The sequence below is a fragment of the Vanacampus margaritifer genome, chromosome 12 (genome assembly GCF_051991255.1).
Source record: "Vanacampus margaritifer isolate UIUO_Vmar chromosome 12, RoL_Vmar_1.0, whole genome shotgun sequence".
Classification (NCBI taxonomy): Eukaryota; Metazoa; Chordata; class Actinopteri; order Syngnathiformes; family Syngnathidae; genus Vanacampus; species Vanacampus margaritifer.
Genome location: NC_135443.1, coordinates 21,589,586 through 21,617,396, shown reverse-complemented (window position 1 = coordinate 21,617,396; position 27,811 = coordinate 21,589,586). Strand labels below are relative to the sequence as shown.

The window sequence follows — 27,811 nt, the reverse complement described above, 5'->3', positions numbered from 1 at the left end:
TTAGTAGTTACAACACCGAATCGTAATCCTACTGAGTAGAACCGAACCGAATCGTTCCATTTTAAAATCTAACCGTCCTTGTATCGGATCGCACCCGACGTATCGAGATGCGTATCGAATCGTCTTGATTGGAGAGATTTACACACCTACTATTTAGGGATTTAAAAACACTGGATTGTTTCCGCATGTTTGCTCAGATGCATTATGGGAAAATTGGTGCCAGTTGCACTCACTCACCTGGACGCCACAGCCGAGCCCTGCAGGCCGAAGCGCTCGTAGTCGCCGCCGTAGATGTCCTTGACAAGTTTGTCCACGTTGGTGGAGTCGCCCTTACTCGCCATTTCCAGAGCTTCCTCGAACGTCTCACAGCCCGTCAGCAGGCAGCAAAGACCGAGGAATGTACCACCTCCCAAACTTGGGGGGGAAAGAATGCTTAATATGAATAAAATATATTTAGAATTACAGAAATAATTGCCATTTATTGCATTCATCCAACCAATATTATTTATATCCAATGGACCCCTTGTATATTCAGTTTTTTTGGAGCCTTTCCCCCACTTATTTGCATTGTGCTGCTTATTTGCAATTAAAATGGTTTGTATTTTTTGCTTCATTTATTTATGGATTTGCACTATGTGGGGTCAATGTTGGTCCCCATCGCCCTGCGAATAGAGGAGCTCCATTGTCCTTTTTTATTCTTTGTTTGGGGTTTTTATTTATCTTTTTTGTTTTAATTTATAACTACAACATTTGATACATTCAAATAAATAAAATAAAAATACATACAACCACCCCAAAGAGGGAAAAAAATCCAACATAATTAAAAAAGAAATACACATATTACATTATAATATTATACATTCATGTAGTTGTATATAATAATTCAGATAACTATTTTTAAGCACAATACACAATATAAAACAATCCAAATGCCACACTAGATAGTGATTAAGGGAATACATATTGAAGAAAAAAAATAGGCAAGGTACCTATACCTACAAATCAATATTCAAATTAATTCAAATAAACTTGACCACACCTCACCTCAGGGATAGTGACAAATGGGAGTGTTTTTCTCTTTTGTGTCACCAAGAACTTGCCTAACCAAAATTATTATAACAATTACTTCAATTACACTTGTAAATATGACAGAAAAAATGTATGTGATGACAGAACAAGAGGGGCCGATATCATGTAAGTAATGTGGTAAAACTTTCCATGTGTCATAAAACGACTTCTCTAATCTTCTATTGCGTAATGCAAGGAGATATTACATAAAGATGAGCCATGTAAATATGTTAACCATGTTCACCTTCAACATGTTTTCTTCATGACAAAGCATCTTTGTCAGTCATTCATTTGACAGTGAAGGGGAAACCTTATTATTTTTTATCTCAAAGTTGTTTTCAGGTGTTCTTTGCGCACATCTTGATTACACAATATAAAATACATCAATACTGAACTATAATTCAAAATAATACTAATACTATATAAATGTGTAACTTAATAAATATAATATGACCATAATTGAGGATATCGTTTATAATATTTCATTTGAAAAAGTAGCAATATTTGGGCTAATTATTTTATTATTATTTAATTTTTTAAATGTATGATTTGATTTGTGTTTCAAATGCATTTTCAATTATATTTTTATTTAAGCGGTATACCACCAGAGGACGCTTTTGGACAATCATTGCATTGTAGTGATGCTAATATATTGCCAAAATCAAAGGCACCAACCTGGTCCCGGTGACGCGCTTGTAGTCATCCTCGGAGTAGACGGCCAGGATGGAGACGCCGGAGCCGATGTTGACCAGCAGCATGGGAAAAGGGTTGTCCAGCGTGCACTGCTGTTTGATGCAGCTCTGCGTGTCCGAGGGGTTGTGGAAGTAGTAGCACTCAGGGTGGCCGTTGAAGCCCAACCGGTCCATAAACAGCAGCCCGCGGATCAGGCAGTCCAGCTCGTCCAGCTTCAGCAGCTCCAGCTCGGCCATCTGGACAACATGCGGGATAGCGTTAGGGTTGCGGAGGACGGCATTTCCATTGATGGAAAGGGAGAAAATAGCGTCCTCTAGCAGCATGATATTCATAATTCATACACTCCCAGCACCCCAAAAAACTAGCTTAAATCTCTCTTTCTGTTGTAAAGTTAAACAAATACAGTGGATGCCGGAATATTCACTGTTTCGGCACCCGCAGATTCACTTTTTTTTTTTTTTATCAATATTTTTGTGTTATTTTGCTTTGTGGGAGTTTTTTTATTTTTATTTCAAATGTTTATCAACATTTTTTGAAGAATTTTGTGCGTTTAACTTTTTCTCCACCATTTATTTTTCCCATTGATTTTCGCTATTCACAAGCTGCCCTATTCCCTCTCCCCCACTGGGATCCACAGTACTAAAAGATGTGGCATGTATATGGTAACACTTACAGCACGGAAGTCGTCCTCGAACTTGTAAGCACCGCCGCCGGTGGCGCAGAGCGTGGTGTGCAGACTGGAAAAGTTTTTATCGCGGCCCATCTGGATGAAGCGAGGCATTGCCTGCGTGGGGAAGCGGATGAAGTGCAAGTTGCCCGTGCGGCCGCACATGGTCAGGTTGCGCAACTCCAGGTGGACGTCGCGCACGCCCGTCTTGCCTAGCAAAGAAGATGTGGTCTTACATGTTCCATCTCAATCACGTACACATATGATTGTCTCTTGACTATTTCTTAACAGCGAAAAAGTGAAAACAGGTGCTAAGGAATACTTTTAATCAGGCATTTAAATAAGCTTATGTCAGATTTTTTTTTTTTAATTAAATGTGTTTTTAAACATGTGGGTGAATTGAAACTAAAAAAATGTTTTACAGATGGTTTCTATATTGAAGGTGTCTACTATTGGCAAATTATTGCTCTTCAAGGCAGGTCGTTGACAGGGGTTGACTGCACAGTATAGGTATAGTCGGTGCACTCAATTATTTTTTTTTTGTTTACCATAGGCCACGTTTGAGGTAAGGTATTTGCGGATGGACTTGAGGTTCTCCACCTCCTCCTGCTCTTCTTCCGCCGTGATGTCCACCGGCTCGAAATAGACCAGTTTGACCAGCGTGCCGCCGATGTCCATCCCGAACCATGGGAACGCTACCGGGAGACAAAGGAGGATGCGTCATTTCTTTTTCGCGCAACCATAACAAAAGGCTATTGTATAACAATAGGTTATCATATAGCCTACCAAGGGCGGTGTAGGTGGGTAAAAAGAGCACAACCTGCTCGTCGGGTTGGCGAGAACACGGGTTGCCATGGAAACAGACACCCTCCCAAATCGCTATCAATCATCCTCCATTTTCATCGCCACCTCAAAGTCGTTTTCACACTTCTCTGTTCTTCTTTCCAATATCTTCACAATTTGCTCTCCATTTTATCACCTTATTCATGTTTTTGTTCTTCATGTTATTGTAATTTCAGACACTGGTATACCGGGGAACAATGTTCGCACAGTATGTTTTGTTCATAATCTTGGAATAATGGTGAAATTAAGTATTGGGATACTTAATTAAAAAAACAACAACAATCAATTAATCAATCAATCAGGGCTAACTTGTTCATCTTGACATTTAAATTTACAATTTTAACGAGACAAAAAAAATTGTGTGAGAGCACTGACAATTTTATATTAATTGAATCCATTTTTGAGAACCATAGTTTTGCAGAAATAAAAGTACAATCTAGATTTTGGTTTTATTGTATGTGAATGGATCTGTAATTTTATTAGAATAAAGTTATGACTTCATTTTTATGATATCACTTTCCATATAATTATTACATCTTCATCCTCACAAAAATAAGATTTAGACAATGTTTTTTTCTATTAGGACTGTCACTCCATTATCATAGAATTATTTCCATATTCATGTAATATCACAACTTTCTTCTCATAATATTCAAACTTTATTTTTATAAAATATAGATTTTCTCCTCCCTTAAAATGTTGGTTTCTGTCCATATAATATTAAGATTTCCCCCCCATTAAAACGAGTCTTGATACTCATAAGATTACAACCTTTTTGCACATATAATTATGACTTTATCACAAGTCACAAACTTATGTGTTCCCTCAATGTTGTCTTGACTTTATTCTTGCAAAATTATTATTTTATATAATTATCTTTTTTCTCTTAATATTCTGACTTAATTCTCCAAAGATTTATTATTATAATTTACCCCCCCCCCCATAAAATTATTCATTTATTTTTCAAAGATGACAATTTCCCCCCTCATAATACTACTGTATGTCTTTATTCTCTTTGCACCCCAGAATCAAGGTACAATACTGTAATAAAGTGAGAAAAAAATATGTAGTTCTTTGAGGAAAAGCATACTATTAAAAGGGGAATCCTAATCTTATGAGATTGTGGGATGGAAAAAACTCTTCGGATGAGTGGAAGTTTTTACAGCAACAAAGGAATAGACCACAGTGTATCTTCTTGCTTTCACATATATTTGCAAAATTATTTAATAAATTCTCCCTGTCCTTCATTGGTGAGCTGCTATTTTTTAGAAGTGACAGGAGCCATGTTGCTCAGGTGTGGTGAGCCCGCAGACGGCTCACTTGGAACAAACAGACATGACAACAAGCTGACTGGCACGGGTGGGGGGGGGTTACTCAAGGTCGAGTGGAGCCTCATTTCTGTGGTATGAATCAATGTTGTGATGACATTTCCAGCAATTGGTGTCTGTTTCAGAACAATGCAAAGCTTATGTGCCTGCTAGTGAAAGCACGTGTTCACTACAATGATGCAGTAGTGTAATAAAATAGATCTGAATTCACGTGCAGGTAAGGAAAAAAAACAGCAGCATTCAGAGGCCAAAGACCATTGAACCATGAACCTTGGAACCTTTGGAGGGCCATTGTGCCAACTTCTGTCTAAATTTAGTTCTTTGGTCATTTATCGACCCTGCTAGGAGGGTAATTTTGAGATGTAACCTTTGAGCTGGGGTCAACAACTTCGATTAGGGCCCTTTTAGGAACTACAATCACCAAGATATAAAAAGTTAAAGGAATTTTAGGCAGTATGGTGACTAGAAATGCACCGAAATTAAAATTTTGGGCCAAAAACAAAAACGAGAAATGCTCGGACGAAAACCGAAACGCCAAAAAAAAAATAATGCCAATTTTTTATTATCATTCCATTTATTATAATTAATTCAATTATAATATTATTATAAAAATAGTTAGGCCTATTTAGCACAGGCGTTTTAACAAAGCACAATATAAATTGAAATGTGTGCACACCAAAGACATCAGAGACATGTTGGTGAAAGTACATTAAACACCAAACACAGGGTGGGCGACTGAGCATTTTCTGGCAGTGCAATTGCAATTTATAGCCAATGTACAGTACTTCGCACCGGCGGGCACGGATGCGTGCGGTGCGGTGCGGATGACGCATTTGTAGGCAGCAAGGTGGACACTCACTCCCGTGTTTGGTGTTGCGTTTTTTTTTTTTGCTTGCGTCACCACAACATTCTCTTTCAGCTTGAGTTTTATTTCGGTCGAATGCCGAAAATGCACATTTTTGCCATTTTGGGCCGGAAATTTTCGGTGGCTGAATATTCGGTGCATCACTAATGGTGACTGTGAAAATTTTACCAGTCTGAGGACCTTTCAGAGGACCAGTGTAAGTTAGGGTCGAAGGATGACCTTGCTAGTGAGGGAGTACTTTAGAGAAATCCAGGAACCTTGGGATAGGGTCTGCAGCGCTGATTGGAGCCCTTTAGTTCCGGTATATACAAGTTCCAGGAATTAGAACTAGAATCTCTTGGGGTCTAAAACGGTGTGAACTTGTGTTCTAAGGAAGACCTTGCTGGAATTAGTACTTTCAAGACTTTTGAGGCTAGGTCTGCAGCTCTAAACAGAACAGATTGATGACACTGAGAGACTTATCAATCTGATTTATGTCAATGTTGGACCACTGGAATAATTTTTGGTTGCAGGAACTATAGTGCTAGTAGCAAAAAGTTGCAGTAAACCCCCTTTCCATGTTATCACAATAGCCTGGTTAGGGCAGTCAAGAGATTTTCTTTACACCGTGTTATACATGCTCCTCATGACGCAAACACTGGATGAACGGTGTCCCGTTTCCTAACCCAGTTGGGTCACCTCGAGTCTTGTGTTGCTACCCTCTTACCCACTGACCTGATCTCAGGTCTGTTAACATGAGCTCCCCCTCCCGAAAAACACAACAGCAAACAATAATGTTGAAACTTGATAAACGATATCACATCTATATCAGAAGCACTATGCTTTAAGTCCTTGCAACGGGCATGGGTTTCCTTTTTTATTAAAATACAGAAGGATCATTAGGGTCACACGGAATAGAAAAGTTAACACTACAGTGGATTCTCAAATAGCGAGAATCCGCAAATAATTTACACAATCCTAAAAGTGATATTTATTTGCTAAAATTATAATGTAAACCACCACAAAATATCATCTCAAAGCACTTTGGGAAGAGGCTGGTAACATTTTAAATGAATTTCAAATTTTTGGTATTAAAATAAATAAATAAAACAAGTCATACTGTAAGTAAAGGGAGTTAGGTTCAAAAGAAAATTCGTAAATACAGAAGATATGCAAATGAAAATGTTGCGACAATGTGGGGGTCCACGGTAATACACGGATAAAGTCATAGTGTTAAATACGTAATACAATATTACAAGAAAAAAAACTTTTTGAATTTTTTTCCATATAATGTTTTAACAAAAGAGTTGTAATTTTAGGAGAAAAAAAGTCAACCGATAAAAGTTATATATACTGTATATATATATATATATATATATATATATATATATATATAAGTGATCTTATACAAAAAATAAAGTTTTATGAGAACAAAGCCTCAATATTAAATCATTAGATTACATTCATTAATTCTGTGATGAACATATTTATTCTTTTGTTTAAAATCTAGCACAGTGCGTTGCTTGCTTATAGTTGAGTTAATCAAGTAGCAACTGCACAACGTAACAGTCAAAAACGGATTTGTCATGCTTATCACCTGAACACACACATGTCATCCAGTCAAGGGTCAACATGACAAGAAGGAAGATTTGGGAATGGGTGGTGTTTATGTCCATGTAGATTTAAGTACTGCGAATGTGTGAGTGCTTGCGCACGTATACGTCCGTGTGTGTATGTATTGTATAATAGCTGACCACTCTGTTATATCCACGCTTACTGATCAGCCTGTTAGCATGACTGGGCTTTTTCTTTTTCAAATCCAAAGAACAGACTAACCTTTAATCTAATCTTTTACATGAGTCTGTGCGTGCGTGTGTGTGTGTATGCATGTGTGTGTGTGTGTGTGTGTGAGATAAGAAACAAAGAGGTTTGATTAAAGTGACACACGAGTATTTGTCACATTTAGATTCAGGATTTGTTGACGTTGAACTGTATGAATACATTGAATTTTTTTTTACTGTTGGAACCTTGACCAGTCGCGCCTTATTTCGAAACCAAGCAAAATAATTCATCAATTTCCTGGGTGTCCCACCTTGAATCGAAGGTGAAGCAGGTTTCTGTCAAATAAACCACACTAAACTCAAAATGATTCCAGTTATCAAGGACAAACAGAAGCACCACCTTTAATTACAACTACCAGCATTGTTTTACAACAAGTCGACTGACTCAGGCTTCTTGTGAGTACATTTTACAGGAGGTCTTGTTGACAAAGTGCAAGGTTCTATTTGACTCATAAAACAATACAGACGCTCCCCTACTTATGAACATTCGAGTTACGAACAATGGTACATACGAACATGTCTGTGCGCATGTCCAAAAATGTTCGGAAAGAGATGCTGTAAGTTAGATTTTTTATTGCGCACCTTTTTCCGAGTACTGTAGTGCTTCTTTCCGCCGCTAATACCGACGCTTGGCGCTGTGAGAGCTCACCCAGCATTGGAGGCTCAGCAACGTGTCGAGGAGGAGGAAGAAGAAGAAACGCCTGTCGCTCATAGATAAAGCCATCGCACTCTTTGAGCAGCAAGACCCAAATATTGAATGGTGCACAAAGGTTGCAAATCAATTGAATGATGCCATACAGTGCTACCGCCTCATTTATGATGAAAAAAGAAGAAAACTGTGCAATCGTAGTTAGATCGCTTCTTTCGGCCAGTTTCTAGTAAATCCTCCAAGGAAGATACTCATCAACCCTCATCTTCTTCTCCGCGACCCTCAACTTCTTCCTACATTGAAGTTACGGAGGAGGAAGTAACTTTTGAAGCCCATTCCAGCGACGACGAAGAACCTCTCATGATATAAAATCCTCCTCTTCCTCCTCCTCCATCAAATCCTTAAGCATCGAGTACATCTTCCAAAAGTAAGTTAAACTTCATTTTATTTATCTTATTATGTACATGTACATACTGTGTGTGTCTCTCGCTCTCTCTCTCTAACATACGTAGTACAGTACTGTACGTATTCTCTTTAAACATAAATTATAATACAAAATATAGCACTGAAGCAACTTACGAACAAATTCACCTTACGAACGATCGCTCGGAACGTAACTCGTTCGTAAGTTGGGGAGCGTCTGTACAGTTAAAACATTAGAGTGGATGTCAAGCATTTATTAGACTGGGAAATTAGGTTGTAGTCCATTACTATCCAAACCAATTTAAGGGTCTGAGTGCCAACTAAGTGGTTTACTATTATTTTATTACCGTTAGTCTGCAACATCTACTCTGAATGTAAAACACTTGTGAATCAAGTTGTCGAGTCACTTCTGACTTGGCACATTAGGGAACTGGTTTCTCTTAAGAGTTACTGGTCAAAATAAATAATCAAATTACTGGAACAACCACAATCTCACCAGATATCTACTATGTATTTCAATCCAAATTACAAAAAAAGTGTACTGGGCACAGTGAAGTCTCCGGTTAGGAGATATCATTGCTAAAGCTAATGATTTTTGACATCCATCCATCCTTTTTCTTAACCACTTGTCCTCACAAGGGTCGCGGGGGGGCGCTGGAGCCTATCCCAGCTGGCTTCTGGCAGTAGGCGGGGTACACTCTGAACAGGTTGCCAGCCAATCGCAGGGCACACAGAAACAAACAACCATCCACACTCACAATCACACCTATGGCCAATTTTGGAGTGTTCAATTAACCTGCCATGCATGTCTTTGGAATGTGGAAAAAAACCTGCGTACCCGGAGAAAACCCACGCAAGCACGGGGAGAACATGCAAACTCCACTCTAGAAGGCCGAAGCCCGGACTCAATCTCACGTCCGAATTTTGACCATCATTGTCAATGAGTTTTAAAGGGCATTGTTCATTTCTCAAGTAGATAATAGGGATGTAACGATATCCAAAAATCACGATGCGATATTATCACGATATGAAGGTCACAATACAATAGTTATCACGATATTGTGGCGAGGTTGGCAATGCAAAAAAAGGTTACAATATTGTAAAAAAAACAAAAAATAAACTCATGCTAAAAAAAAAACACAATATTTTGCTTTTGTACATCACAGCAATGCATATAAACACCTACAATCTCTAATAACACTTAATATTGAGGCACTTACTTGCTAATACAAGCACACATTGAGTTGCTCCACATATTGACTCGGTTCACAAGCATATTACGTTCCCCTTCATCTGACCATTAGCGTGGATTTTAAACACACAAGGGCCAAAACATGCCTTGTGAAAATTAAACTGCACTAAAAAAAACTAGCCACCAGAGGGTGCTAGAACTGCACAAATGGAAATCAACGCGACTTTTTTAACAGATGTGCTGCTTTTAATATCGTGACATGACGACGACAATATATTGTGGAAGTTTTAATATCGTATATCACAATATTGCTGTTATTGTTACATCCCTAGTTGACAATAAAAATATGTTGTACTTTTCTAAAAATAAAATATTAAGTAGTTTACATGAAAAAAAGGTACTTCCTTTATTTTCTTTCATTTATTGGATAACTTACTGCTAGCTTGGTATTTTTCATTTTAAATATCATTAAATCGGTTTCTGTTTTCATAAAAGAAAATTGTGTTTTGCAGTCTTTTGCTTTACTGTACCAATGTGAACCGCACCACAACCTTAGAACCAAGGTAGGCCTAGTATGTTTTTTGGCAAATCACACTACTTCATAACCAAAACAGCAATGGTGGCTCACAGAGTTACAGTAGCATTTGCTAATATCTCTTCTCCATCGTTTTAATGCATCTACTTTCATGTCAGTCTCATTACTTACACAAAATCCCAAAGCAAAGATAAAAACTAATGTACAGTAGGTTAGTTTCTAACTACTGGCCTGGCATGCAAATTACAGCAGTGTCAGTCATGTTTGCTAATTTGTATGAAGAGATTGTATTAACTGTGTCATTTCATGGACTTTTCAAACAATGTCAAGGAATAATGATTCCCCTTTTATACTGGGTCATTTGAGCATACCCTAAGGCCGATGCTGTGAGATAAAATAAATGTTTTTAAGCTCTAATGTGGAGCAGGAAACAAACACGGGGTTAAAAATCACACGCTCAAGGTGGCAAACATTCCTGCCAAAAAGCTCTCAGTGGTATTTGGGTTCATCGGGATGGCTGACTGGCCTTCATCCAAAGATAACATGGCCATAAAAGATGGGGTGGTCTGCGAGCAGTATCCCCGCTACCACTATTACATAAGGGGGACGGTTCTTTGATATGTTTGCCAGCCAGTCACACCTTGTTTTTTCTCATGCATGCTCATCGCTAATCGCTAATTTTGTCAACGCGTGTTATGATAATCAGAATGTCATTATTTATCACCAGGATGTACACTGTGTGTACAATGGGAAGATTCTGGTTTTGTGCATATTTGAGCAGAGACAGAATGTCACCTACACTTCAACTTCAGTACAAATACTTTTTAAAGATTATTTTAAAATATTCATTAGCTGTAAAAGGGTTTAGCTGATATGGTCTTATTCTTAAAATAAAAATCCAGATTTTTTTCTCCCTCCATAAATCAGATTTCTAATTGATTTGTGACCCCCCCCCCCCCCAAAGATTTATTACTCACCCCAAGTTGTAGTATTTACAGCAACTTATTAGAGACACATGATTTCCCCAAACCAATCAAAAAACAACAATTATCACCATAAGGTAAAAAAGGAAACTAAATTACACTTGCATAAAATGATTATGCACATCTTGAAAAAGTTGAAGGAGTAAAAAACTAAAGAACAAAACCTGTGTTTTGTGTGAATTATTTTTGGAATACTTCAACGAGGACCATCATTTGACTCATAAGCAGTTCAGATAATGGATATATGGATGGATATTCCTACACTTGCTCAAAGGTCCATTCATCCAATCGGTGAACTGCTTATCCTAAAAAATGATTTGACTTGTGCCAAGCTTGACACGAACTTCAAAACATCAAACAGATGAAGTGACAGAATGTGGTCCAATGCCATGCCTGATTAACGTGAAACCAGATCAAACTAACTTATGTGTAAAATAGAAGAAGAAGACAAAAATAGTTATTTTTGGCTTTCAAGAGATGTCTCATACAAAGAAGTATTTTTCAAGGCAATGATCACATTATAAAAGAGAATTATTAAACAAAACACATGTAAATACTTGTGCGAATAACCAGAATGGTACTATCTCTAACTTTCAGAGCAAATTATCTGGTGATCGGGAGCTGTCTGAAATGATGTTACTGTATTCTATAGCCAAGTGACTACAGTTTCCTGGAAAGTGGAAACACAAAAATTATGCACACAGTCACACCCAGTCCCCCCTCTCCACCTCCGCCCCCTTTCAGTTAGGAATGTTGACAGTCTACACTTATCACCAAGCCCCTAAACGTGCAGCAGATCTCTGCAGACTGCACAATAATGGTTGGTTTTGTCACAACAACAAGCCCTCTGTTCGTCTCAATGATATGCGAACAAGCGTCATACTGGAGAGACTTTAAACCCTGTAAATTATTATTGCTGCATTAAATATTAAAAATGTGAGGAATACCAAGTACAAAATAGATATTAAAATGTGGCTAAATACTATAATACTACAAATGAACAAACTTACCAGGTTTCTTTTGATTTCTCAGCTTCATAGTCAGTCAAAATACCAGTCACCATTGAAATAAAAGAACTATCACGGAAGTGTACTAAAACTGCAAAACATGCCAGTCTGAAGCCCCCTCTGGTACTTTTCAATATTCTGCACTAATAAAACCCTCACAAAGTTTTCAACTGGGTAATTTTTCACTCACGAAGCCATGGAACATTGGGTAAATAAGGGGGCGTGGCCTCGTCCCATTCACACGCTAGCCTGGAGACAAGAGTCGAGCGCTGATTGGTCTCCCCAAGCCGAGCCCACTTATCAGGAGCTTTTCCACCGCCGGGTGACGACCAATCAGAATGTGGCTAACGCAGCTGGTGGTATATAAACATTGAGGACTCGGCAAAAAGTACCGACAGACTACAGACTAGCAGATGGAAGCTATAAATGTTCAACCACAGCACTTTTGTACATTCTTCAAAATTATTTTCGCTTTAATGAATGACAAAGTAAGGCATCGTAATGTAAAAACCCTGAGTTCATTCACTTTGTGCACCCGTAAAAATTCCCTTCCAAGTGTGGCCCACACTTACGTGGTCTGTGCCGCCTCGTCGACTCGGTCCTCCTCCGTAGCCTGCTCTTCTTGGCCGGCGAGCCGTTGCACTCCACGTCCTCCCCTCGGTGCAGATGGCGATTGTTCTCGTACTGGCCGCTGCTGGTGGGTGCATTTGCCGAAGTGAGCGTGCCGCTGTTGGAACCACAGCCATTGATGTGCCCATTGTAGCTCCTCTGACTCGGGCCGTAGTTGGTGCGAAAGGGTCCCGACGCCCCCTTTTTGTCCACCATTGACTTTCCTTCATCCATCGCCGAGCCTCTATACGGGTGAAGCGAGCCGCCGGAGAGAAACTAGTTTCGCTGTAGCATCTACGGGTGCCGGGAGGCTAGCGGCAAAGACTAAATTAGCCTAGCTTTGCGTTAGCAACTGAGATAGGGCGAAGCTAATGCGAGAGCTAAAGTAGCTTTAGCCAACTCACTGTAGCCCCGTAGTGACAGCCTAGCAAATTAGCCGAACCGAACCCCCTCCTGGCGGGCGAACGCCTTTATCGCGGCTGCATTTTTTTTTTAAAAGATAAAACGCTATGGTGTTGCTGCCCAAAACACAACAGTGTCTTCGAGGTCACTCGCGGTCATTTCCCTACATTTAACACGACGAAAACCCGGCGACCGACAGACAGACCGACCTCCGCGTTGTCTTCGACGTCACCGAGCGAGGCCGCGAAAAAAACCCGTTCACCTCCTTGGACCGGTTTCTTCTTCCAACCGTATCAAAGCATACCAACGAGACCACTTTGCGTCCACTTTACAAATGGGGATACATTTGCCCACGCAGGCAGCAGACAGACTGGCAGGCAGGGAGTGTACAGCTGCGGGGGGCTTTATTTATAAGAGCCGCTGTCATTCCCTGTGCGGCGTGCAGTGCGCCCCCTCCCCTCTACATACCCGACCGGTCTGATGTGCACAAAGCCGTCTGTCATCAGGCAGTCACGACATGTTACTGTTATTGCATGCCAAAGCAAAATTAGATATCGATCGGGCCAACGCAAGAATGCAAAGTACAATGTAGAAGGGTCCAAGAGATAAAACAACAATCACAAGGGACCTTCACAAAGCATTTGGCAAGTTTTTAAAATTAAATTATTTATTTTGTAACTCATATATTAATAGTCCAAATAGGTAAAAATGGGAAAAAAAATTTTGCTCGCGTTTTTGTGCATTTGCATTATTTATTATGAACAGAATTTTTAACAAGGTACTTTTTCACCATCTGGCGTTGGGTTGAAGTAAGGCACACATAGGACGTTATATTCTACGTTTTTTTAAATGCTGATTTTTGTTTTAGAAAATGTGACCTATAATCTGTTGAAAAATTGGCTACACAAGTACAAAAAATGCTATAAAAATAGATGGTTGCAATCGGATAGAAAATGAGAAATTATTTTTTCTTTAAATTGAAACAGAAATATATTTTACAAAATTCTTAAAAAAGTTTCATTTTAAGAAAAATAATGCAGTTTCAATGAAGAAGAAAATCACCTTTTATGGGGCACATCCTCTACCTAAAAGTTATGCTACCCTGTAATAGAAGCTTGTTCTAAGATAAATATAGCCATTTTAAAACATTTCTAAATAAGACAGGCATCCTCTACAATTCAAGTGAATTTCTCCTTTTTAAAATAATAATTTACCCACATAACTAACTTTTAATCTTGAAATTAATTGATATTCTATAGTATAAACATAACAGAACAAAAACCTAAAAACATCTGTGAACATGAAAAACAAATGTGACCTTTTGTGGGAAATAATGGACGATAACCTTTGGGGATTACTTAAATTTTAATACACTTGAAATGATCACACAGTAATGGACAGTTGTTCTCATTAGTTTACAGAATTTGGCAGATGTGTACAGTACCTTTCCAAATAATTGCCAATATTTCCCAAATTCCACTAAGGAATGTAAACTTACAAGCACAACTTAAAAGTACAGAAACCAAAATTACATCACACCATTATGTCAAATGATTATTGGCAATCCCATTGGTTTGATTAAAATATGAAGTGTCTTTGTTCATAAATCTATTTTGTGTGTTTTTTTTGTTGCTACCAGGGCAGTTGAGTACCATCCCAACTGTAGGCTTTGCCCGTCTTTTCCACATCCAGCGCTTCTACGATGCCCATCAGATACTCCACAGAGCGTTCTGTGCTGAACAGTTTCCCCTCTGGTACGTTTCTGTGATACGGCCTTGACAAGTCCGTGTCTAATGTTCCTGGATGCAAGGAAACACACACCACCTGGGGAAAAAAATACAAATGCATCATTTGGTAGGCCGTTAATTTTATTGGTGTAAATGCAAGAGTAAATTACCTTGGGTCGACTGCGGCCCAGCTCGATGGAAATATTTTTTGTGGCCATGTTTAAAGCCACTTTAGACATTCTGTAGCTGTACCAGCCGCCAAGACCTTTGGTGTTAAGAATATACAAAAGTGGATTCAAACACAATCATTAAGTGGAACTTTTCAATGAGCCTGAAAATTAGGTACTGGCTTGCCTTCCAGGAACCCACTGTCATTTGAGGCTTTGAGTAAAATATAGCTTTTTTTTCCCTTCTTTTTGTTTTGAACAGTTAACAGTTAAAACGCTTTCACAACTTTACCATTGTCACCAATGGAGCCGACTTTGGCTGTGATGTTAACGATGATGCCGCTGTGCTGCTTGGCCTTGTCCGTTTGCCTTCGACCGAAGCCACCGCCGCCTTTCTGCAGGAGGGGAGCGAAATACTTGGCCATTACCAGCGGACCCACCGTGTTGGTGGTCAAGGTGGCAATGATGCCCTGAAGGGAAAATAAAAATGAATATGAATAAATGTGGTGATAGCAGAACATAGTTTGAGGTGCAAATACAGTGAGGAAAAATTATTATTCAGCACAAAATACCATGCATGTATAGACATTAGACAATGATTTAAGAAAAGGCATTTTTGTGATTAATTTGGTGGAAGAATTTCCTAATGGGAAGAAAATGTCAACAAAAACTGATGTAAACAGTAATATGCAAATATATGTTCATCCTGACCATGAGACATATTTAAGTTGCAATTTTACACTGTCTTAAGAGCAAAAAGTTTAGAAACTGCCGAACATCATTTTAAAGTAACATGTAAATACAGTGATTAAACAAGACTATTTTTCCCCACGAAAACGTGACATAAATTATGTAGGATACCATCTAAGAAACAGCATTTGTCAATGGAGTCTGGTCCTAAATGTGAGAATTCCTGAAGGCTGATGGGTTTTTGTCAATGGAGTTTGCCGCTACTCTACTACATATTGAAGTGGATGCCATACATGTGCAGAAACATCTCTCAGGCTGGTCTCTCCTTTCCCGGAGGGATGAAGCAAAGCCGAGGAATTGACCATCAAATCAAGCTGCCCAAAGCTCTCCTTCACCCACTCGGCTGCCTCCCGGATGTCCTTCTCGCGATTCACGTCCAGCCGAAGTACCGTCAGCCGGTCCGGATGTTGTCCGGCCAACCCCTGCAACTCCACTGCCCCGTCTGGGTTCCGACACGTTGCTATGACATTTGCAGGGGGTTTGTCTTTTAAAATGTATTTACAAAACTGTAGCCCCAGACCCCGGCTGGCACCTTGAACGAGTGCCACGGGGGCCGCCATGACACCATAATGACATAACACTAAACAGAGGATAGTAAAACGATTTGGTTGCATTCAATGTCAACAAAAATCATAGGGATTTTAATATATACTAGTTCTAACAAAATTAGTGTGTGGAGCGTTTTCGAATGTGCTAAATATACTAAACCACATTGACTAACTTAAAACAACATAATACGTATGTTTATTCTTTTTTGTATATTTGAGTTTGTATATTTCTGGAGTGGGTTTCTCATTTCATTTCGATGACGAAGCGAACCCGGATGGTCGTTGTATTAAAGTCACCGAGAAGCACGCCGTGCATTCTAACTAGATGAGAGTTAGAATATTCTGAAATATATAAACACTAATACGCGAAACGTGTCTTCAAATGATTTTAATTATTTTGAATTTTAATTATTTTATGGTTAAAATAACAGATAACGAACTGTACATGAGGGCAACACGTTTCACAACAAGCATGACATGCTAAGTGAAGGTCAATGGAGCACTTACACAAAGCTACTTTATTTTTATTTTTTTTTTATACAAAGGTGAGATTAAGTCTACAATCGCACGCTAAAAGTAACCGTAGACCGACAGAAAGTGGATGAAAACGTGAACATTTACCACCCGGAAGTAGACTCCGGCTGCTTAGCGACCTGCGGACCAATGTGCGCGCGGCATCACATCGCAGCTCGTTGGCTAGCTAGCTTGCTGGGCGAGCTAGCGCATACGATTTGAAATGATGGCTAATAAGGGCAATTAAATGCCACCCAAGGGAAAAGGACCGCTGCAGCAGGTCCATAGAGAAGTGGACGACATGAGGGGGAAGGTTTGTCATAGAGAACGCTCACTTGTATGACGTTAAACTCGAGGGGGGTCAAACATGTCAGACACAAGCTAATTTTAGCAACTATGCACCTTGTGTGGGATAAGATGGCAATAATACAATATTTAGACAGTTAAAAGCTAAGTGTTGCATATATTTGTGTTGTAGTTGTTCAAAAGATACATTTTGGTCACATATATGTAACTTACGTGTATTCTTTGATCCTAGCTGGAGAGTTTGTTGAAAGATGTCAAGGGTGTGGAAACCAAAGAAGAGTCCTTTAGAAGGTGAACTACTCACCTTTAAAGAAAATTTAACACTTACGTTTGCTATTTTCCATGTGTGTTAATGTTGAAAAAATGTCATATGTTAACAGATGCCAAGAACTTCAAAAATCTGCAGAAAAAACATTAAACAATCTGACAAAACTTACCAAGGTGACACTTTAAATGGTGTGCATTCAGGTTGCTTTGTTGCAGGATATTTATAGATAACGATTAGTGTACATTCTAGGCCGATGAGATTGCTCCAGTGGGCAACTACGACCAGAGGAAACTCGAGGAGCAAGGACGACTTCACAACGTCCTGGAGCAGCTGAACAAACTTTCCGTGGAGCTCTCGCCACCGGGACCCAGCACGGAGCCACCAACAGGGTCTGTATATATAGCTTTACTCACGCCACTATAGCATGATTTTTAAAGGTCACACCTATCTCACAAAGTCGATAATATTACCATGTTTTCGTGCGCAGTGACACCCCGACAGAAGATGGCGAGACTAGAACTGAAGACAGTGATGAGGACGACAGCGATGAAGACACTGCAGATAAGGACGGCTGCCCTAAAGAGTGTCAAGCATCGACCGCACTCTCGCAATCGGAGCCTTGCGTCTACACGGCGCTTGGTGATTTCAAAGGGGACCAGGAAGGAGATTTGACAGTTCAGGTAATGTGATGTGTTTTATATTGGTGTTTGAAACTGATTCCAAACTGTAACTATAGTGACTTCCAATTTCGTCCTTTAACCTGTTTATAGGACTCTCATTTATAAAAAAAAATCTTTAACTATAGCAACTCTTTCAAACATTTTTAATCCCTGTAGTATTTAATAATATAAAGTATAGAGCACATCAATCATCTTTTTTTCCATTGTATTTAATGACAGTACAATCTCAATAGCCCCAAAAGTAGACAGTCGTTGTTTTCTGCAGAAGAATTTTCCTCAAAATCTCATGAGACTTCAGATTAGTCGTCAAAGTACGCAAAACGTCTAAATAAAAGAAAAATGTCCAACAAAAACATTAGAAAAATACATTGAGGAAAAAAATATTAGACCAAAAAAAAAAAACACTTTTTAGAGACAAAAACTTCAGAAGTATTAAAAAAAAAAAGTATATTAGGATTTTTTTTGAAGAATTACCACAATAAAATAATGTTAGAAAATAATATAACATATAAATACACAAATATTGCTGACAAAAAAATATTAAAAAAAATATATATAGGGAAAAACTTTGTTAGATTTTATAAAAATAAAAACAAATATTAAATGATAGAATGTTTTTATTACTAGTCAAAAACTGCGGGAATGTTGAACAAAAATAGTAAACAAGTATTCAATTAAATTACACACGTATTAGGAAATAATGCATAAACATTACAGGAAATAAAACACAGGAAACTACATAAATATTAGTAAAATACTATAGAATGTTTAGAAGAAAAAAACTAATTCTGTAAAAAATACACAATTGAAAAATAGACCTAATGATATTGACAAATTAGAAAAACTGCAATAATGACCACATAACTAAAATAATTTAAAATAGAAAAACAATTACACTTTATTATATTTAATTTGTAGTACTGGACAAAATATACAATACAGTACAAATCAAAAAACAACAGAGCAACAAATATAAATTAAATAAAAGTAGGCAAATATCAAACAGAAAATATAATAAAATTAGGAAAAGTCCAAAAATATAATTTCACAAATTTAACAATACTGTTTCTCTGCTGCTACAGCGGGGTGACACATTGAAAATCATCAGGAAGACAAGCGATGGCTGGTGGCTGGCTGAGAATGCCAAAGGCGACAGAGGAGTGGTGCCAAAAACATACTTGAAGGTCCACACTCACTATTCAAAATATTAGGCACCGCTGTACAATCTGATGTGGTACAATTGTTGACGTCATCGACATACAGTAACACACTTTTTTGTCACAGATCGGTTCTGTCCTCAGCGACGATGACAAGGATGAGGAAGATGAAGAGTCAGACGAGGCTGAGGAGGAGCAAGAAGATTCTGATGAGCAGAACAATGAAGAAGAAGATGAAGAGGAGAAACAGAGGTTTGATTAGAATTTGTTTTACCTTGTTAAGTCACTCAACGCTTCCTTATTCATTCATAAAAAACAGACTTGTTCTTCCTCAGTAATACTCCTCATTCCAACTGGTCCACTTTCAGAAAAGCTCTAACCGAGGTACAAGCCTTCATGTTCTCAAACAAAAAACACAGGTAGAGTATTTGTTTTGATTTCCGCATGATTTGTGTTCTCGTGACAGATTGACGCCACGTACGTCCTATCCGCAATGGGCGCCATCCCGTCTGGGTTCAGGCCGTCCACTCTCAGTAAACTGCTGATGGACGAAGGTCTGTGTCATCTCGTATCAGTCAAAAACAGTACTGCTAAACGTTATGTAATTTGAGCCCTTTTGAATGACTTTTAGTGATCACTTGGATTTAATATAAGTGGATAAGTGATCCAGAAAATGGAGAAATGGATGTGCCTTAAACTGTCTCCAACAGTCTTAAATGCATTCTTCAAAGTTAAAGATAACCTTAGCTTATAACCACCACAGCTGCCACTACTACAACAAACAAAAGCTGTGTCAGAAAAGTTTTGGGGGAAGGTTCCAGGACTGGCATCGCTCATGTATATATATCAGAGATTAGCAACTTAAATGTTGGAGTAGGCCACATTTTTCTAATCAGTGTTACTCATAGGACCACATATCATATTTTAATAAAAGCATAATGACACATGTGTAAACATACATAAAATGTATGTAACGTGCCTATTGTGTTCTAGGTGCCAAATACAGAGGAAGTCATTTCATGCTACCTGAGCTCAGCCAATCACAGCTCTCGTTCAGCGACCTCTTCTTGGATCCTGATACTGGCAGGGTGAGAAAATAAAAATATCTGCCAAGATAGTGTTCACAATTTTCTTATTTTTGCTGAAAACATTTAGCTTTTTGCCTGTGATGACATATTTATAAGAGTAAAAGGTGACCACAACAACATCTAACCACAGAATTTCCTCTCATTCTGTGTCTCTCGTCGCGTAGGTGCGCTTACGACACACTCGGACGTGCGTTTGCTTCACCCTGTGGAGCTGCAAGCGAATCCCCACACCCGGGGTCGGCGTCCAGGTACTCAGCAGACACATTCGCCTCTGCGCATTTGATGGCAATCAGGTACGTCCACAATATATTATCCAATCCAGCAAGCAAAACTATTTAAAAATTTGCTATCCTGTTCGACCCGTTGGGATTTGTTCCTCCCCTGACTTAGGTTTCCGTTTAAGCCACAATTTCTTTTCCAAAAAAAGCCATGCACAATACGACATGGTAAGACAGCCATTTAGGTTTGAAGCAGCCTACCAAAATTCAGCCCCTGTAGCCAGTTTCACTTAGAAATACAGACGCTCCCCAACTTACGAACGAGTTACGTTCCGAGCGATCGTTCGTATGGTGAATTTGTTCGTAAGTTGCTTCAGTGCTATATTTTGTATTATAATTTATGTTTAAAGAGAATACGTACAGTACTGTACTACGTATGTTAGAGAGAGAGAGCGAGAGACACCCACAGTATGTACATGTACGTAATAAGATAAATAAAATGAAGTTTAACTTACTTTTGGAAGATGTACTCGATGCTTAAGGAGAGGAGGAGGAGGAAGAGGAGGATTTTATATCATGAGAGGTTCTTCGTCGTCGCTGGAATGGGCTTCAAAAGTTACTTCCTCCTCCGTAACTTCAATGTAGGAAGAAGTTGAGGGTCGCGGAGAAGAAGATGAGGGTTGATGAGTATTTTCCTTGGAGGATTTACTAGAAACTGGCCGAAAGAAGCGATCTAACTACGATTGCACAGTTTTCTTATTTTTTCATCATAAATGATGCGGTAGCACTGTATGGCATCATTCAATTGATTTGCAACCTTTGTGCAACGTTCATTATTTGGGTCTTGCTGCTCGAAGAGTGCGATGACTTTATCTATGAGCGACAGGCATTTCTTCTTCTTCTTCCTCCTCCTCGACACGTTGCTGAGCCTCCAATGCTGGGTGAGCTCTCACAGCACCAAGCGTCGGTATTAGCGGCGGAAAGAAGCACTACAGTACTCGGAAAAAGGTGCGCAATAAAAAATCTAACTTACAGCATCTCTTTCCGAACATTTTTTGACATGCGCGCAGACATGTTCGTTGTTCGTAACTCGAATGTTCGTAAGTAGGGGAGCGTCTGTAGTAGTGTCTATGTATACTCTCAAATAACTCTCAAGGACTCATGCCCGAAAATATACCAGAAGTCTGTCATTTTGGTTCAAAGTGGTCAATTTAGAGTAATTTTGGCCAAAGGTCCTTCAAATATGTCCTAGAGATTTTATCCAATTGTTGTCAAGTTTGAAACATGTCCACTAGACAGATGGTTGACACTGTAGTGAAACATCTGATAAAACCCCCAAAAAGCTGTTTTTTGTTGCACTCCAGGTGCTGAGTAACATCCATACAGTGAGGGCCACCTACACCTCCAAGAACCCTAGGACCTGGCTCTTCTCCCCACGGGTACCACCGCAGCCCTACCAAGGTCCCCCACCTCCCTTAGATTGTAAAAGACTTCTCGTGTCTGTCATAGACGTCTGGTGTCCTGCCCGCCCTGCTGGATGGCGACTGCTTCCTGCGCTGCAACGCAGACAGCCCTGACCTCGGTATCCTGTTTGAGCTCGGCGTCACCTTCATACGCAATGTAATAACAAGAATGCAAGTGGAAATTGAAGGGACTGAGCCAAACGGTCGTTTAAATGAGTACTCTTTTCTTTGTGTTAGTCCACAGGTGAGCAGGGAGAACTGAGCTGTGGTTGGGCTTTTCTCAAACTGAGCGACACCACTGGAAATCCACTACCTAACAGGTGATGTACACACACACACATGCACACACACGGTCTCAGACTAAGTGAGTAACCTTGTTTTCTGGAATAAGCTAATTTAAACACACCTTTTACAGGCCTTGATTTGTGCATTGGAAACAATAAAAGGGGCTTTCCTACAAAGTTGGATAAAAATAATAAATTAATAACGCTAAAAAAAACAAATGTTTTACCTAGAGCTGTCAAACTTACATTTTTTAATCAGATTAATCACATTTTAGAATTTTGATTAATCACGATTAATCGCTTAATTAAAAAAGGCTTTTTTTAATCAACATTTTTTCCCCACCAAATTTGAAGAGCACCGTTTATGTGTTAATTCCTTTGACATTTAATGTTATGAGGACGTCTTCAACATTTTTTGATCCACTGCACACGCTCATCCTCATTTTTTTCTAATCAGTTAATTTCTTGTATAATTTAAAATGGGAAAAAATGACCCCAATATTTTGACATGAACAAATATTCTAAATATGATACGCAAATATTTATTAAATGCTTTACTTTAATGCATGTAATGATGTTTATTGCTCAAACACAACCTGTGCTACCTTCAATGTAGCCATCCGCTGTCACGCTAAAAGGATAATCTATGGTCAAAATTAATAGTGCGATTAATCTGCGTTAATTCATAATTAATGCAACAATTTTTTGTGATTAATTAATAAGTTAATGCTTTAACTTTGACAGCACTAGTTTGAACCTCACTCCCAGAAAGAAGGATCTATTATTAAAGAAAAAGTAAGTCAAAGATGTACTAAAACTGTTCAAATGAAAAAATAAAATTACAAATAATTTTTTTTTTTTTTTGTATGTGGGTGAATATGTGTATGTGTATGTGTGTGCGTGCGTGCGTGCATTCATTAGTTCACCTAAAACCTATAAAAAAAATAAAAATCCCATACCGTTTCCCTAAACCGAACACTTCCAGCCAGTCGTGAGGCCGTCAGGAAACCCGAGAAAGGACCAAAGAAAAGAAAGCAAAGTGAAATCCAGCACCGACCAGACACCACCCACCAGTCCTTCACCAACCCCAGAGAGATCTAAATTTCAACAAATCAGGGAGACCTCAAGAGACCAAAGGAGAGACTGAGGAAAGGAAGGAAGGACAGACGAAGCGGAGTGAGATCCACAGACACCTGCCTCCACCGATTCAATGACCTGAGGAAGATTGTGTCTGAGTTTCGATAGATGCTGGTGTGGTGGATCTGGCGTGCATGAAAATCTCCACCAAAGAGGGGAGCCGTCGACCCCCGCCAGGACAGAGCAAGCGCAACACCTCAGGTCCCCCCAGGCCGCGGCAGCGCCAAAGGACGACCCCCGGGCCCCGCAGGGGCCACCGGCCGGAGAGCAAACCCAGGAGCAGGAGCGCCCCCCCACCCCAACGCGGCCCGCGTCACCAACCCAACGCAGCAGGACGGGGCACTGCAGGCCCGCCAGGAACCCCACGACCCACAGCCCCCGCTCCCCCCACGACCCCTGCCATCCACCCCAACCCAGCCCCAGCCGCCCCCAGGCCCCCAAACCCCCAGACACCCTCCCACCCCCAGCACCCCCCCCCCCCAAACAAGCCGCCCCTCCCCCCGACCCCACCCTCACCAACCGGCAGCCCCCGACCCCCAGATCCCGGGGATCCCCCGCACCCAAGCACCGGCGTCGAAGAGGGGCCGGGCAGTGGAGCGGAGAGGGCATCCGCGCCCACCCCGTCCCCCACCGCGTGCAGAAACGGAACACCGGGGGCAGAAGGGGAGATGGGGGCACCGGAGGACGGGCGGCACCCCCGAACCCCAGGCCCAGCGGGGAAAGGCCCCGGCCGTCACTCCAGCGTTCTTAGTGAGAGTTAACCCTGTTACTGAGTTCGCCAGCTCGCCGACTGGCGACCACGGGGCACCCCGGCGGCCCACAGGCCCCGAACCGCGTCGCCGGGGCGGCGCCGCCCCGGACACCAGGGAGAGCCCCACAACGCAGCACCTCCCAAGAGACCCAGGGAACAGCCAAGACGCAGTCGCCACCCAGCAGCCAACAGAGGGGCAGACCCGCCCACGCCCAGCCAGGGGGGGACAGCACCTATAGAATTAACCCCCTGGCATGCAGTGAATCCGAATATATAATATTACAAATTAAATATAATAAAATGCATATATGAAAATAATCAAAACAATTTTTTGAAAAATATTTAAATAATTGCAAATAAAACTGAAATATTTTAAAAGTAAATTAATTAATAAATGCAAATAAATTTAATACAAATAGGAACTATTATTATAAAATCAAGTCAAAGATGTAAAACTATTCAAATGTATAAATAAAATAACAAATTAAATATAATAAAATGTATTGATGAAAATAATCAAAAATAATAATTTGAAAAATATTTAAATAATTACAAATAAGACAGGCAGAAATATTTTAAAAGTAAATGAATTAATAAGTGCAAATAAATTGAATACAAATAAAGTGTGAAAATAAAATAAAAATAAAAATGACTACAAACACAAATGATCAACATAACTCAAACATGTAAAATAATATATTAAATAGAAATGCATTATAAAACAGAAGAAAATAATAAAATTGAAAAATGTAAATAGAAAGTGTATTGCCTCCTTTTGTAATCCCTCACGTAGGACATACGAGATCCCAGTGAGCGGTGGCACTCCTTACGAGAGGGACATCGACATGGAGGGTTCGCTTGCTCGATCATGTAAGAGCGACACCTCCACTCTCGTCACAAACCTGACTATTATTATTATTACAAAAAGTAAGTTTAAAGGGATTAGCATCCTTGTGCTTTCCAGCTGCGGCTGGCGTCTTCCAGCAGATGCTGAAAGCGCGGCGGCTGTCCAAACTCATCGTCAAGTTCAAGACACCCAACAGTCGCATCAAGACACAACTCAGGTGAGAAGATTGACGCACGTGTGTGTGTGTGTAAAGAAATAAACGGTGAGTGTATTTTCCCTCTACAGCCTCCTCCCCGACACGCTGATGCACTGTCTGAGCTGTGTCCCCTTAATGGCCATGTACAGACAACTGCTGGCTGACGTGCTGCTGGTGGACCGGCCCACCATGCAGAATGCAGGTAACACACACATGCACACACAACCTTTGTTAAACACAAATAATTCTCACTCCTTGACTTTCTTTTCTTCAGATTTGATATTCAGTCCTGTGCTTGCCATCTTCCCGACCCTTGTGGACCAACCCGATCTGCTGGATGCAGTCAGGGTGCGTATACAGCGAAATGCACACTCTCCATTTCAGGATTGTTGCATTAGATTAGCAGTGGTAAAGGCTACATTAAACATTTTATTTTAACAACTTTTTAAGACTGCATTTTTTTTAAGGCAGCAAATCGAGATCCCCTCCGTTCAAAAAAAAAAAAAAGACAATAAAGATTGTATGATTTTGTTAAAAATGCTAATAAAATATAGAGTAGTGTAAATGTTATTTTTCTATTTAATTGTCAATTATATGGGGACACATTTCGTTAAGAAATTTGTACAAAAAAGCAAAACAATTCGACTGGATAATATATTAATTAAATTCAAACAATAATAATGCTATTATTTGATCTTATAGATGACTAAAATCTGTAATAGTGTAACATATTTTCGTTATGATTTGTATTAAAGAATTTAACATTCTCACCCCCATGATTCACTCTAAAGTGAAGATTATTTTGCTGGTATGCAGTGTTGACTTTTCACCAAACATGACTGTTTTAGTTGTGACCAAACATCGACCGCATTTTGGACTCATCTGTCCACAGAACTGACTTCCAAAAAGCTTCAGGTTTGTCCAGGTACTCGCTGGCAAAGTTGAGATGGGCAGCTTTTTTTTGTGAGCAGAGGCTTCTACTACTAGCAAGCCTTTCATGAAAGCATTGTCAATTGACTTTTCCTTTGATTGTTGAAGCATGCATGTGTCCCGAAGCATGCACATGTGTCCCAGATGCAGCAAAAGGTCTGCAAATCCCTCGATGTGATGCACAGGTTGGCTTTCACCTGTCTTGTGGGTCTTGCTGATATTTTAGAAGGTCGTCCACTTATAGGCAGGATTGTAGTAATTTTCACTGAATTGGACCAATGAAATGAGAGATTTAGCAAAGAAATTGTGCATAATTGACTGAAACAGAGACAAAACCACGTCACTTTAGGTGACCCCATACAGGTCAGTCATGCTGAGAGTAAGACAAATCTTCACACATTAAGCTTGGAAAAAATTTATATTAATGGAACATTAAGCCTTAATATTTTATTTCAGTGCTGTTCAAACATGAAACAGACTGCATATATATATATATATATATATATATATATATATATATATATATATTAGGGGTGTGATTCGATACCGATTAATCCCGATACGAATCTGTAAATTGATTATTGCGGAATTTTTTTAAACTCAAATTTAGAAAATACTAATCAGTAAACTTGTACATGTAAACTGTAAGATTTGTATTAAAATGTATTTTTTTATCTGAAAATTCAGGCTTATAACTGAGCCACTGTATTTAACAAACAGGTTGAAGTCTGTTTCATGTTTGAACAGCACCGAAATAAAATATTAAGGCTTAATGTTTCATTAATATACAATTTTTCCAAGCTTAACGTGTGAATCCTAACCCTAAGTAAGACGTTTTGTTGAATATTCGCATAAAAAAATTTATGTTGAAAAATTGATTTGGTCGCATATTGAATCGATTCGATAATTGTGCGCTGTAATATCGCGATATATTTGCTGAATAGATTTTTTCTAACACCCCTAATCTATCTATCTATCGATCTATATATATATAATGCCTTCTTTATTTCAGAGTTCCTGGATGGATGCTGAAAATAACATGAGCAGGGCACAGAAGGTGCGTAGTATGTGTTTCACCTACAGAGGGAGCTTGGCTACCTATCTAAAACGTGTGTGTATTCCTGTGTGCTTGTTCTCTTGTGTGTCTGCATGCGCATAGAGAGACGAGACACAGGTGAAGCAGGAGTTTGCGAAGGCGTTCCAGGCGTCGGCGTCGTTCCTGTTGCACTCGTCTTCTCTCCCACCTCACCGTTGGGCCGACGCCCAATTGGAGGAGCAGCGGTCCCACTTTATCTTGTCTACGCTGGAGGCGCTCAAGCGGGCCCGCGGCCAATTGGGGAGCTTGGAGGTCCTGGCCGACCCCGCTCACCTGGCCTTTGACATCACGGAGATGACTTTTGACCTCCTGCGGGAGGCGCGCTAGAGCAAGAGAGAACACTGCAATGCCAAACCTTTAATGTGAATATTTTTAAATGAGTAAAAAAAAAAAAACCTAATTCATATTTTTGTAATATTTTTATTCAAATGTAAACTGGTGAAAGACTCCCCCTACCCCGCCCACCCCAGAAAAACCTCTGATTGTTCGGCTGTTTCTTACAGTATATTGTTTTAAAAATTGTTTATTTATTTATTAAATGTTTAAATTCACAATTACGTGAGTTACATTAAATATAAACATGAACAGCCGTTGAAAAGAA

At 39.6% G+C, this 27,811-nt stretch overlaps 3 protein-coding genes across 5 annotated transcripts in view; 1 reads left to right on the top strand and 2 right to left on the bottom strand.

Annotated features, from left to right (window-relative positions):
• The window catches only part of pank1a (pantothenate kinase 1a), a 37,866-nt gene extending 24,329 nt beyond the window's left edge, over positions 1 to 13,537 (bottom strand). Inside the window, exons 1-5 of one of the 2 annotated variants that reach the window (XM_077581296.1) lie at positions 12,646 to 13,537; positions 2,977 to 3,123; positions 2,435 to 2,640; positions 1,744 to 1,997; positions 238 to 414 (exon numbers count right to left, since the gene is read on the bottom strand). In XM_077581296.1, coding sequence (XP_077437422.1) covers positions 238 to 414; positions 1,744 to 1,997; positions 2,435 to 2,640; positions 2,977 to 3,123; positions 12,646 to 12,916 — 1,055 coding nt within the window. In that variant the 5' untranslated portion in view covers positions 12,917 to 13,537. Of the gene's footprint in view, positions 1 to 237; positions 415 to 1,743; positions 1,998 to 2,434; positions 2,641 to 2,976; positions 3,124 to 12,076; positions 12,605 to 12,645 lie in introns of those variants that run through there. The other variant, XM_077581297.1, reaches the window with a different exon arrangement.
• Positions 13,538 to 14,430: 893 nt separating this feature from the next.
• Positions 14,431 to 16,836, bottom strand: LOC144061144 (C-signal). Its single transcript, XM_077581299.1, has 4 exons — positions 15,962 to 16,836; positions 15,271 to 15,448; positions 14,982 to 15,076; positions 14,431 to 14,908 (listed from the first exon to the last, which is right to left on the bottom strand). The coding sequence occupies exons 1-4, from the start codon at positions 16,340 to 16,342 to the stop codon at positions 14,717 to 14,719; spliced, it is 846 nt and encodes a 281-aa protein (XP_077437425.1). The 5' UTR covers positions 16,343 to 16,836; the 3' UTR covers positions 14,431 to 14,716.
• Positions 16,837 to 16,901: 65 nt separating this feature from the next.
• nphp1 (nephronophthisis 1) lies at positions 16,902 to 27,800 on the top strand. Of its 2 annotated transcripts, none has more exons than XM_077581294.1 (20): positions 16,902 to 17,102; positions 17,328 to 17,386; positions 17,476 to 17,536; positions 17,613 to 17,752; positions 17,851 to 18,043; positions 19,126 to 19,227; positions 19,328 to 19,452; positions 19,536 to 19,584; positions 19,667 to 19,754; positions 20,194 to 20,288; positions 20,453 to 20,581; positions 21,871 to 21,945; positions 22,016 to 22,126; positions 22,207 to 22,289; positions 24,935 to 25,011; positions 25,088 to 25,205; positions 25,274 to 25,386; positions 25,459 to 25,532; positions 27,127 to 27,171; positions 27,274 to 27,800. In XM_077581294.1, exons 1-20 carry the CDS (start codon positions 17,037 to 17,039, stop codon positions 27,535 to 27,537), a joined length of 2,067 nt encoding a protein of 688 aa, XP_077437420.1. In that variant the 5' UTR covers positions 16,902 to 17,036; the 3' UTR covers positions 27,538 to 27,800. The 2 variants fall into 2 exon arrangements, with proteins under 2 accessions (XP_077437420.1, XP_077437421.1); XM_077581295.1 differs by having other exon boundaries at positions 16,903 to 17,102; positions 25,106 to 25,205.
• Positions 27,801 to 27,811: the final 11 nt, after the last annotated feature.